At 37.7% G+C, this 13490-nt stretch overlaps 1 protein-coding gene and 1 long non-coding RNA gene across 2 annotated transcripts in view; both read left to right on the forward strand.

The window, feature by feature from the left end:
- Positions 1-663, forward strand: LOC144999588 (uncharacterized). Its single transcript, XR_013660918.1, has 2 exons — positions 1-64; positions 324-663. It is a non-coding gene; the product is annotated as an uncharacterized LOC144999588 (long non-coding RNA).
- Positions 664-1845: 1182 nt separating this feature from the next.
- Positions 1846-13490, forward strand: part of LOC144999596 (uncharacterized) — a 40923-nt gene continuing 29278 nt past the window's right edge. Inside the window, exon 1 of the mRNA XM_078958728.1 lies at positions 1846-2382. Within this exon, the coding sequence (XP_078814854.1) occupies positions 2287-2382 (96 nt within the window). The 5' untranslated portion in view covers positions 1846-2286. The remainder of the gene's footprint in view (positions 2383-13490) is intronic.

Genomic DNA, 13490 nt, shown 5'->3' on the forward strand with positions numbered 1-13490 from the left:
GTGACAATGTTCATGAATATGCAATTTCTACTAATGCTCTTTGTTCTTAGCCTTCTAGTCATCTGTGAGTTACTCTATTAATACTTTGAGTATTTGAATATATATTTAAGTAACCCGGTCCCGGTTTGAAGACTTAATATAAATTCAGTCCAAAAAGAAAATATACTCTGAAAAAGATTTATATAGGTGTTATATCACCTATTAGTCGTCTTCTATATTCTTTGTAAAATTTATAAATTGTTGACCATGACTCTTTTAAATCATAATTTTTGGAAATGCATTATACAAACATTGTATTTTTTGTAACGAGTTCATGTATGCAGTTATTGATGGGAGCAACGATGGCAAGAGCACCTTTGAAGTTGCAATGATGAAGACTGATTCTGGTAAATTAATCCCACCACCATCTACTTTAGAGTCTCATAACCAATTTAATGATAACAAGTTGAGAGGTGTTTGTATACCAAGTCCATCATCAACATGCCGTGACACAAAAGCAGCAGGTTGTTATTGTTGTATTGGGCCAGCGGTAGATATATGCATACCAGGCTTAGATTTATGTCAAGCTATATGTTCTTAGAAGACGTGTTATAAATTTCATTATATGAGCATTTTGTCTTTGTATCCAGCATTATATATATTTAAATGAGCATTTTTACTTTGTGTCCTTGGACTCCTTTATCTTTTCTTTAACAACTCATGAATAAAACTTAAAACATAATGCAAGCAGAATATCAAGCAACATAAAGAGAACTCCCAAAAAAATGATGTTAAAATTGAGAGACCCATATTAGGAACCTTTGAGATCAAAATTTTCCCATAGACAAAATCAGCAAGAATTCTCCAAATTTCAGTCATAAACCATTAGTCAATCATATATCCAAAGTATCATAATCAAACCCATCTCTGAGCCTGTAAATATTTCCATATCTTGAAATATGAGATTTAAGAATACGAAAATTGCATAAAAAACCAAAACTAGTGTTTATTGTATTATCGTACCACTGACTGTAACCAGGCTCCAAGAAATAACTCAACGACTAAATCCACACCCCCATATTGGTTCCTGCACCAGATACCAAAAATCGCTAAAAAGAATTTAGCAAAAAAAAAAAAAAAAAACAAAAAAAACAGATGACAGAACAAACAAAATCAAAAACCAAACCCGAGACAGATTGAGAAAAAGTCAATTGATGCATGGAAGTACCAAAACAAAATAGGACCCATGATTAGAATTAAAAATCAAATTTGTGATACTGATTTATAGTGTTAAAGAATGCTTGCCTGATGCCTCATTGTATTGGGTGATTGTAGAAACGCCATGCTCTCGGTGGGGCAAACAAGGAGGAGGGGGCGATGGAGACATGGAGTCATCGGCTGTAAACGAAGAGGGCCACAAAGAAGGGCAGGGGTCAACGTGGAGGCCACAGAATGGATCGAATAACGATGGATTTGCTGAAGTGGGGGGCTAAAACGTGACTAAAAGTAGTCTAAAGGATGGAAAAGACATAAATTTAAAACTAATGGACCATAATCATAAAAAGGTAATAGCTACATAGACAATTAGACTGTTGGGTATTTTTTAGTACAATGAAGACAAAACTACAAAAACGGTAAATGTGGTATTCATTTTTATTTTTTTGTTTTAGTTTAATCACAATTTTTTTGGATTATTTGTGCTTTTGAGCAACTTTGATTATGGTATTCGCCCCACTAAATTGAAAAGACTAAAAATACCATTTTGATACTTTTTTTATATATTTTTTCTGTTTAATTTAAAGATTTAGTAATAATAAATGTGCTCTCTCTCTCTCTCTCTCTCTCTCTCTCTCAACCAACATCGTATAGCCACCTTTCTTTCCTCTTTCTTATTCATGTAAAAACAACATTAAAACCCTAGAAAACCATTATTGTTGACAACATGATTTCTTGACCCCAACTCAATCCTTTTCCCCTTTTCCTGATGTCGTCGATTTTTGAGTGTAAAGGGTAAGCACAAACAAGTTGAGGGACCAATGAGATGATGGGTGCAGCCAATTGAATCAAAGTCTAAATCTTAATCCAAACCTCGTCTTCATCTCCAATTTGCCCCAAATGAAGATGGATTAACCATATGAAGATGGTTTGGATCAATTTATGTTTTTTCATGACTCTTTTTTCTTTTCTGAAACTGCTAAAATATATTAGTTTCCCCTAAAGAAGATGGATTCATCATTGAAAAATCCATCGATTTTGGAGCTTCACCGGAATGAAAATGGATTCACCTGAATCGGAGCTTCACTGGACATGATCACCATCCCGCTTCCACTTCTCGCCAAGGGCATCAACACTTGGATTCTTCTTCAATTTATGAAGGGCATCAACACTTCGATTCTTCTTCAGGTTCTTCGACTGAACCCACTATGCTGCTTTTATGTTTAATCTCTAATTCTTACAAAAACTATAATCCGACCTCTATGGTAATTGAAAATTGATTTTGGTGATCGTAATTTGGCTTGGAGATTCACTTACATGTGAGTGATTGTTCTTCCTTGAAGTGATTGTTCTTCCTTGGAGATTTATTTAAAATCCGTACTCATGATCGATTGTTATTCCTTAGCGATGAATATATATCCACAAATCAGTTTCTAGAAACAAAAACCACACATACAAATTGATTCCATACTTGTTTTATGGTTTTTTTAGTTCACAAATAAATGATGAAGAACAAACGGTATCATATTTATTTTCTGTTTTTTTTGGTGTTCTAGATTTAGTTTCGTTATTATATATAGTTGCATAAATGGTTTCTATAAGGATTAGGCCCCACAAAATACACAGGAAAAAAGAATAACCAATAGGAGATTAAGAACAAGGATTTACTGCTACAAAACTTAATTCTAAAATTGATTAAACAAAGCAATCGAAATACCCTTACTTATACTAATTCTAAAAGAGACATACTCAAACTCTAAAACTATAAAATAAAACTTAAATATGGAACTTTCCTAAAATACCCTTGGTTTAATATCCGATTAACTCAACAATCACCCCCTTAATCGGATTTGTCATAAGTGTCACTCGTCGTTCAAAACAATGTCGATTCCTCTTCGATTAGACGTGCATCTTCTTTTTCCCATTTAGGACACTCATTTTTATAGTGACCAAGCTCACCACATTTGTAACATCTAACGTGAATTTTATCACGGACACGTTCATTACCATCTCGACTTCTCCCAGACTCCCGACCACTTCCTCGACTACGTCCAAAGTCATTCCGATTTGAACGTCCATTGTCACAATGCTTATAAACATGTGACTTTTCCTGACTAGCCAACAACAACCCACCTTGAATATCCTCCATTTTCTTGGTTCCTCTTATACGCTCCTCGTATGCCTTCAATCTACCAACTGCTTCATCGAATAACATCGAATCCAACTCGAAACATTGCACTATTGAAGCCACGATTTGAAGAAACGACTTAGGAATCGAATCAAATAACCTTTTCACCAAATCAACTTCTTCAAGCTCGTAACCAAGACTCCTTACGTTTTACGTTAAACGGGATAATTTTGTTACAAAATCATCAACAGTTTCACCTTCCTTCATACGTAAACTTTCAAGGTCCCTTTTTAAGGTTGCATGTCGAGCCGTTCTCACCTGAACCACTCCCAAATACCGTGTTTTTAGCCCATCCCACACTTGCTTTAGGTCGGTATAACTCGCCTTTTGCAACAACATATCTTCGGGTATCGCTTGAAACAAAAAGGCAAGAGCTTGTTTTGACTTCTTTTGATCCGATGCTTCACCTGACGCCTTTGGTTCGACCGTCTCCTATATGTCGTTTACATCCATAATCGACTTGACTTTGACTGCCCACACCGTATAATTCATTGGAGTCAAAACCAAAACTTGATATGTCATCGAACCTCCTTATTTAACCAACAACATCCTTTTCTAATCATGCTTGTTCCGAGAGTACTCTTCTACCGGACAACAAGACAAGGTCACAGCCACCTTTACTGTCTTCCGTCACCCGCAAAACGAACCGAATCAAAGCTATCCGTTTTGACGTTTTCTCGTCTGTTTATTTCGCGCCTCCGGTTAGTCTCTCACAAGCCCGATTAAAAGAAATCGGGTGTTGTATAAGATTTACAGAATTCACCTTGAAGATATCTTGTATTTCACATTCTTTATTTATACATAGATATACAATAAAGTAACAAACTCATACTAAAATACAGGAGATAACAACTATCATGTATTATCTCAATTATCTCTAAGACCCCCCCCCCCCCCCCCCCCCTTCAAGCGCAGAGGTGGTGGCCCAACACGGAGCTTGTCTCTGAATGATTCAAATAAAAGGCGTGGAAGACTTTTGGTGAAGATATCAGCAAGTTGTAAGGATGTAGGAACAAAGCGGGTGTATAGTTGTCCAGAAGCCACTAATTCACGAACAAAATGGGAATCAATATCAATGTGTTTTGCCCTTTTGTGTGAGATAGAATTTTGACTGAGAAACAAAGTACTTTTGTTGTCACACAAAAGTGTTGGTCAATTAGGAGGTAACGCATTAAGTTCACGCAATAGATGAGTGATCCACACAATTTCAACTGCAGTGTTTGCTATGGCCCGATATTTCAATTCACAACTTGATCTCGACATTGTTGGTTGCTTTTTGGTACTCCAGGAAACTAAATTACCACCAAGAAAAATAGAATAACCATAGGTAGAACAACGAGTCTCAATGCAACGTGCCCAATCCGCATCAGAGTAACTAATAAGTGAGGGTGAGTGTGGACAATTGAAATCCAAGCCATAAGAGAGAGTGCCCTTGACATATCATAAAATACGTTTAACTGCCTGAAAGTGATCAATTGTGGATGCATGAAGAAATTGACTGACTTGGTTCACGGCATAGGACAAGTCCGGACGAGTAATAGTCAAGTATTGCAACGCACCAACTAATGAACGATATGTTGATGGATCCAAGCATAAAGAACCGGTGGAGATGAAAGAATCTGTTGTGGATAAAGAAGTAGAGGCAGGTTTAGATTCTAAGAGGCCAGCACGTTGAAGAATGTCATATGCATATTTGGCTTGATTGAGAAACAAACCATTATCTGTGTAGGAAACCTCAAGACCTAGAAAATAGTTTAATTTCCCAAGGTCTTTAACAGCGAATTTAGCATGGATTTTGGAGATAAATTTGGTAATATGAAAAGAGTTATTTCCCGTCAGAATGATGTCATCTACGTATACCAGTAAATATAGAATTTGAGAATCACGTTTGAACATAAATAGGGATGTATCAACTCTACTACATATGAATCCAAGACTGCTAAGAAACAAGCTTAGTCGTTGAAACCATGTGTGGGGTGCCTGTTTGATACCATATAGTGCTTTCTTTAGTCGGCAAACATGATGAGGAAAATGTGGATCAGCGAAACCTGGAGGTTGTTCTATAAAGACTGTATCAGTTAGCTGTCCATTTAGGAAGGCATTATTTACATCTAATTGGTGTAAGGGCCATCTGTGCATCACAGCTAAAGATAGAACTATACGAACACTAGCAGCTTTGACTACAGGGCTGAAAGTGTGAGTGTAGTCAATCCCAGGAAGTTGATTGAAACCTTGTGCAACCAAGCGAGCTTTGAGACGTTGTACTGTTCCGTCTGAGTTGTATTTGGTACGATAAACCCATTTGGAACCAACAATGTTTGAGGTACTTGGGCGAGGGACCAAGTCCCAAGTATTATTGGAGCGTAAAGCTTGCATTTCGTCTTCCATGGCGGATAACCAAGCGAGATTCTTAGCAGCAGATTTAAACCCACATGGTTCTTTAGTATCAAATAAAGCTTGATGCAATGGAGATTTTTCAAGAGAAGCTAGATCAAGCAGATGCCTTGGTTTAAAAATTCCTACTTTGGACCGGGTGATCATAGGATGAACTGATGAAGAGGGCTGAGTTGATGCACCCGTGAATGTAGGTGAAGCAGGAGAAACCGGAGACTGCGAAGCTGTTGGAGAAGGCTGTGCAGCAGCATCTGCTGTTGGCGAGGGCTGCTCAACAGCATTCGTTGACAAGGATTGATCAATATCAACCGATGACGATGGCTGAACAGGAGGAACAGTAGTGGAAATTTCAGGTGCGTGACATAAAGAACATGGAGAGACAGTTGCTGATGTTGAAGAAGTGGATAAGGCATCCGATGTTTGGTGTGGAGGAGATAAGGATGCCAAGTCTTCAAATTTTGAAAAAACCAATGTTGCCAGATCAGATTTAGATGTGATGTCACTGAAAGGAAAATTTTGCTCATCAAAAACAGTATGACAAGTGGTGTAAATGCGAGTTGATGATGGGTCTAAGCAACGATATCCCTTGTACTGAGAACTATCCGATAAAAACGCATGAGATGCTTCGAGGTGCCAACTTGTTGGTAGAGTAGTTGCGTAAGTAAGGGAAAACTCGACACCCAAATGCCTTGAAAACATTATAATTTGGTGTGGAATGATAAAGCAACTCAAAAGGACTCTTGTAATCAAGAATCTTGGAAGGAAGGCGGTTGATAATGTTGGTTGCTGAGCTAAAGGCATCAACCCAGAGAGAAGCAGGTGCACTTGCATTAAAAAGCATAGCAATACCTGTTTCAATGATGTGTCTGTGTTTCCGTTCCGCCCGACCGTTTTGTTGCGGGGTGTGAGCACATGATAAACGATTATGTGTGCCATTTTTGGTTAAAAGAGTGCTAACATGTTGATTAACAAACTCGGTCCCCCCATCACTTTGAAAGGTTTTCATCTTGCAAGAAAAACTGTGTCCGAACAAATGCTAGAAAAGCATTAAGAACAATGATGAATTCGGACTTTAACTTTAATGAATAAAACCATGTAAAGTGCGAAAAATCATCAATAAATATACAATAATATCTTTATCCGTCTTTAGAAGTGACGGGTGCCGGACCCCAAAGATCACAATGAATTAAGTCAAGGACATGTAAAGATCTTTTAGTGTTAGGTTGAAAGGGAAATTTCTTGCTTTTAGATAGCTGACACGAAGAGCAAACATGTGGTTTTGGTAATAAAGAAGTAACAGATAAAACAACCAGTTTATTCAATAGCTTTATAGTATCAAATGCAACATGCCCTAATCTATTGTGCCATAACTCATAAGATGCACGTAATGAAGAAGAATGTAGACTAGAAAGAAACACTTGATGTCCTTGCTTAAGCACGTATAGCCCGTTCTCACATTTGCCTCTTGCTATGATTTCCTTTGTTGCTCGATTCTGAATGGCAAAGAATGGTTTAGAAAATAAAACATCAACAGGAGAATCATTAGTTAATTTGCTAATGGAGAGGAGATTTTTGGTGATATTAGGGACAACAAGAACATTTGAGAGATTAAGATCTTTGGAAAAGGATTTATTACCAATATGTGAAATGGGAGAAGTATTACCATTTCCAAACACAACATGATCATGTACGGTGTAAGATGTGGTTGAATCCAAAGATGTGGGAGATGAAGTCATGTGGGTTGTTGCACCTGAATCAACATACCAGTAAGGTGAGTCATTAGTGACATGACATTGGGCATGAAAGGCTTGAGCCAAATTTGCATTGGCAACAGGACCTTGGCGGGCATATGATGCCAAATCTGGACATGAGCTTGCGTAATGGCCATTGGTCCTACAAAGTTGACAATGCGGTGGACGACGTCCACGACCTCGATCACTAGTATTAGAGCCACGTCCACGACCATAGGAACGGCCAGAAGAGGTGTTTCCACGAGAATGAAAGGCTAATGAGGGTTGCCGATTTGCAGTGAAGGCAACAGCAGGAGTAGATGAGCCGTGAATGGAGGTGAGGAACAACTCGTGTGATTCTGCTTGTGAGACCAGATCACAAAAAGGAGTAGGTTTAATTGCTCGATAAGTGGTGGAGAATGTTTCAAACGATGCTCCAAGTCCACAGAGAAACCAATAACATTTGTCAAGTTCATTCACAGGATGACTAATTGCAGAAAGTTCATCACAAAGGCCCTTGAACTTGGCACCAAACTCAGAAACAGTGGACGAACCTTTTTGAAGTTGTCTAAGAGTATCCTTGAGTGTTTGCATCCTTTCTTGAGAATCCTGTCGATAGGCTCGTTGGAGAGAGTTCCATACGTCATGAGCAGTTGTTAGCCCTAATGTTTCAGCCATAGCAACTTCAGCTAAGGAAGCTTGAATAATAAGAAAAGATTTTTGATCTGCTTCAAGCCAAGCTACATAATCAGGATTTGGAGCAGAAACGCCAGCAGCATCAGGTGCTTTTGTTGGAGGAGGTGCAGATAAGGAACCATCCATATGACCCGACAATTTCTGATAAGCAAGAAGGTTTTGGATCTGATTTCGCCAAAGCAAGTAATTGGTGGGAGAAAGCTTGACGGTAATCATCTGAAGAATAGTAGCAAGAGACAGAGGAGAGTCTGAAGAAGAAGAAGAAGAGTCGGCGGTGGTCATGATGTAAGTTGGGAAGGAGAATCGTAGCCTTAATCTGATACCATATAAGATTTACAGAATTCACCTTGAAGATATCGTGTATTTCACATTCTTTATATAATATATAGATATACAATAAAGTAACAAACTAATACTAAAATACAGGAGATAACAACTATCCTATATTATATCAATTATCTCTAATAGGTTGCTTCTAATCAACCTCGAATCATGCTGCCTTCAACGAAACCGCTCTGTTACCAAGTGTAAGGACTAGGCCCCACAAAATACACAGGAATAAAGAATAACCAATAGGAGATTAAGAACAAGGATTTACTGCTATAAAACTTGGTTCTAAATATGATTAAACAAAGAAATCGAAATAACCTTACTTATACTAATGACAAAATTGCAAGAATGGTCCTGTGGTATGTCCAAAATTGCCACTTTGGGCCAAACAAGTTTGGGCTAGCACTAATGGTCCAAAAGTTTCCATTTTGTTGCTATTTTGGTCCATTTTATGTTGATTTTTTGTTATAAAATGTCGATTTTGCCCTTTTCTTTCTGTTTTTTGCTTTTCTTTCTATTATTTAATTATTTCCCTAACTAAAAAATAAAAATAAAAGAAAATAAAAGAATCTCTCTCTCTCTCTCTCTCTCTCTCTCTCTCTCTCTCTCTCTCTCTCTCTCTCTCTCTCTCTCTCTCTCTCTCTGTGTGTGTGTGTGTGTGTGTGAGAGAGAGAACGTCACCACCCTTACTCCCTCCCCCAAGCATCACTCACGCCGGAAATCCTGAAAACCACCGGCAGAAAAGATGAAGACCACCAAGTCGAAGCTCTACCAGCGAAACCCCAACCCTAAAAGACGAAGCTTGTGGATTCTCAGGAGGAGCAGATCTAAAACACTCGTTATCCACGAACTCCGGCGGAGTTAAGGCTTGTGTTCTGTTCATCTTGAAACCGCCATCATCTTCATCGATTTCGATTTCCACCTACCCACAACGTCGTCATCTTCATCGATTTGGATTTCAACCTAAAAGGGGCGAAAGGATTTCTCTTCATCTTTGTCAGCAAACCCAAGCTCGTCGCCGCCTTCGTTTCTCTCCATCTCTTACGTTTCATCATTAACAGGAGTTCAGATTTGCTTGTTGGGCTTTAGACCTGGTAAGCTCACTTTCGTCAAACATCAGACCTCGTGGCCCCCTAATGAACATGATTTTGGATTGCTTGTTTGGTTTCAACCTAAAAGGGGCGAAAGGATTTATCACCCAATTTTCAATTTCGGTTGTCTAAAACACATTTTTGCCCTTCTGTTGGTTTGATTATAGAGTAGGTAGTCGATTTTGGGTCTTCAAAATAATTATACCACTCTCTTCATCCCTAAATTTCAGATCTTCAGAATAATCAATTTTAGGTTTGATTGAGTTTGATTGCAGATGAGGTAATCGTATATCAGTGCTTAACTAAAATACCTCTTTTTGGATTCAATCGTTTTTTGTGTGTTTGGATTTAATTTGTATGTTTTTCTTGAGATAAAATTGCAAGAATGCTTAACTGGATTCGTCAGATCTTATCAGACCTTGAAGACGGAGAAGGAGAGACTTCATGTGTCTAGGTGGCAATTTGTGTATATCTCAGATTCCATACTAAACCATGAACTCGATCTCTTCATGGTTACAAGTTTAGGATTTAGGACATTCTTATTTTGTATGTGTCTTGTATGTTAGATTTATTGTTTTTGTGTTCATCTGGGTAGAGAAGGTGTGTATATTAGAAGAGAGAGAGAGAGAGAGAGAGAGAGAGAGAGAGAGAGATTCTCTTTTTTATTTTTCTTTTAATTATAAAACAATATAAATAAATTAAAAAAACTGAAAAAAGTAAAAACAAAGGGCAAAATGGTCATTACAAAAAAATTTAAAGTAAATTGAACCAAACTGACAAGAAATTGAAAACCTTTGGACCAAACTTACAGTTTTGTCTGTACTAATTCTAAAAGAGACCTACTCAAATTCTAAAACAATAAAATAAAACTTAAATATGGAACTTTCCTAAAATGCCCTTGGTTTAATATCCGATTAACCTAACAGTTTCAAATTTATGAGTGTTTTTTTTTGTGGTTGTATGTATGTGTTCTTCGTGCCATGGAGAGAGAGAGAGAGAGAGAGAGAGACCATATTTATTATAACTAAATCTTTAAATTTAATAGAAAAAATATATAAAAGGAAGTACTAGAAGTATTTTCAGGTTAATAAGAGACTAAAACCACAGTCAAAGTTTTTGAATAGGATATTATTCCCCCCAAGCTAAGGTCGGGTAACAACCTACAGCTTTGGACCGTAAATCAGTAAATCGTTGAGAAGATTAAGCTTTGTAAAGATGTCTGCAATCTGATCACGTATGGAAATAAATTGTATGGAAAGTTTCCCCGCATCTACCTTTTCTCTACCAAAATGAAAAATCAACTTCAACGTGTTTTGTACGAGCATAAAAGACAGGAATTGATAAGTATGTGGCACCCAAGTTGTCACATCACAATCTCTAAGAAGAGCTTCAAGCCAGGTGAGTTCTGAGTTCAGCTACAGTGCCAAAAGAGAAGAACCCAAAAAGGAAGGTTGTGGTTCAGCTACAGTGTCAAAAGAGAAGAACCAAAAAGGAAGGTTGTTCTCCCTTTGCTTCTAGCTTATTTCCATTTTCTTTTGGTGATATAAACAGACCTGAAAGACCCCGCTTCCCTTTGATTTTGCTGCTGCCATCGAAGAGTAAAACAGTCCCAAAAGAGAGGTCCATGGTACCTGTCAAACAATCAAACCCAAACACCCACCAAATTCTTCTTCTTCCTATGTGAAAATCAAAGCCAATCACACACCAGAACCCCATTGATTTCAATCAAACAAAGAAGAGAGAAAAAAAAAAATCTGTGATTATCGAGCAAAACCACCGGAGCCCCTTGTCACCACCTTCGTCGCTCCCCTGCTCCCTTCTTCGTGTTCCACTGCTGAAGACGATAGATGAATCCAAGAGGAGCTCGCCGGAATTCGGCTGTCCCTCTCCCCTCCTCACGATCCCACAACCACCACCGAGCCACCCACATGCTTTCGTTTTCCTTCTTCTTTATCCGAACAAGGCAATCAAGTGGTGCACTCCAAGGGATTGGCGACTGCTTCTGCTTTCGTTCATGCCTCTCCTTCCGACCAGATGAAGATTAAACCAAAAGGGTCGCCGAAGATCGGCTTCCCCCTTCCTCCTTCCGTTTCACGGTGAATCAGCCACCACTGAGACTGACGGCAACCCCGCTGCTTCCGTTCACCATCGTCGATCCAGTCAAGCACCGGAGGCGCTCCTCCCTTCTGACGACAGATTTGCCAATCACCGGACCAACTTCGTTTCTTTACCTACTTTCGTTCGTATTTCCTTCCGTTTCCCGATCTGCAAATCGTGTTTGCGGGAAGAGGTCAAAATTATTTAAACTTTGATTCAAAATAGTTAAATTAAACCCTTAACTTTCAGACTTGTATGCCTTTGCCGCTTCCCTTGATTTGAATCAATTATTTTAACCCGCATATGAAAATAGGTTACAAATCTGGTTCTAAACCTCCAAATTGGGTTTAAAATGTGCACTATTAGCCCTTTCCTGGGAAATAAATTTAGAGATCAATCCCTAGTTGAATGATTTTAGCAAAATAAATCCCTAGAAAATATTTGTGTTGACAAAGACCACCCTACACTTAATAATTAATACCAAAACTACCCTTTTGGTTATATTAGGTAATTTAAATTTACCCAATGGTTCGCCTTAAGAACGAGGAATGTAACGTAACAAATTTCACGAGAAGCATCACACCTTGAGCCTCGTTCACGCTACGAAAGTGAGTTTCTACGACCCCTCTTTTACTGCTTTAATATTTGGGGGAGAGTACATGCGTGTCTATTAAGTTTTGATGATTTACATATTTTTATACATTAAAATAGCATCGTACTTTATATATGGTCGAAAGCTTATGAATTAGTAAATTAATTGCTTAAATCACATAAATTAAAGTATGCTTCTATAGTGGATATAAGTACACCTTGTTGTAATATATTAATTAATATTAATAAAAATCACAAGATTTTGATTGGTGTTGTAAATCACAACCATGCCGATTTTATATGTATAAGATAAAGTATATCTCATGGAAGCATGAGACGATATAATAATGACCAAAAATATTATCCGCGTATAAAATGAAAGTACATTGTTATAAATTGTGGAAATACTAAACTTATGAAATTATATAATTATTAGTTAAAATTATAAGAATTTCAGTTATTGTTTTCCTAAACGGTGAAGAATTTTACATATCTAGTGAATTTAGAATGGAAGATATAGGTTTATTATACCTATTCCATGTAGGTTCATCATACGTACTCCATGTATTCTGTATAGGTTCATCATACCTATTCCATGTAGGTTCATCATACCTACTTCATGTATTCTGTATAGGTTCATCATACCTATTCCATGTAGGTTCATCATACCTACTCCATATATTCCATATAGGTTCATCATACCTATTCCGAATACCATATCCAATACGTTTGAGTTTCCATTATAAATTGTTCTGGGTTTCACGAAAGCTAAGATCGTAATACTTAGTAGAAACTCTCCAATATATAACTGTTAATCCTCAAGGGAAAGACTAATGTCGGGTGTAAGTGTCATATTATTGATCTTATACGGTTCGACCGCCCACCTGGAGTTGCTAGCTACAACTACATCTGACGAGATGAATTTTGGCGCTAACGTTAGCATTATCGAACATTACCACGTGTTACAACGGGGTGAATGACTTTCGCACACACTATTATGGTACCGGAGCAATAATAAAGTATAGTGTCACGACTGCGGTTATAATTTCATTATAAAATCTCAGTTTTGTTTCATTACCGTATAGAATTGATATTGGATTTATATTGGGTTTATGTTCACTCATTCTAGTTGAAAGAAATTGTATTCAGTGGGATAGCTTGTGACTCAAAGCGGTAAGT

This window comes from Lactuca saligna, chromosome 1, assembly GCF_052625555.1.
Source record: "Lactuca saligna cultivar CGN05327 chromosome 1, ASM5262555v1, whole genome shotgun sequence".
Taxonomy (NCBI): domain Eukaryota; kingdom Viridiplantae; phylum Streptophyta; class Magnoliopsida; order Asterales; family Asteraceae; genus Lactuca; species Lactuca saligna.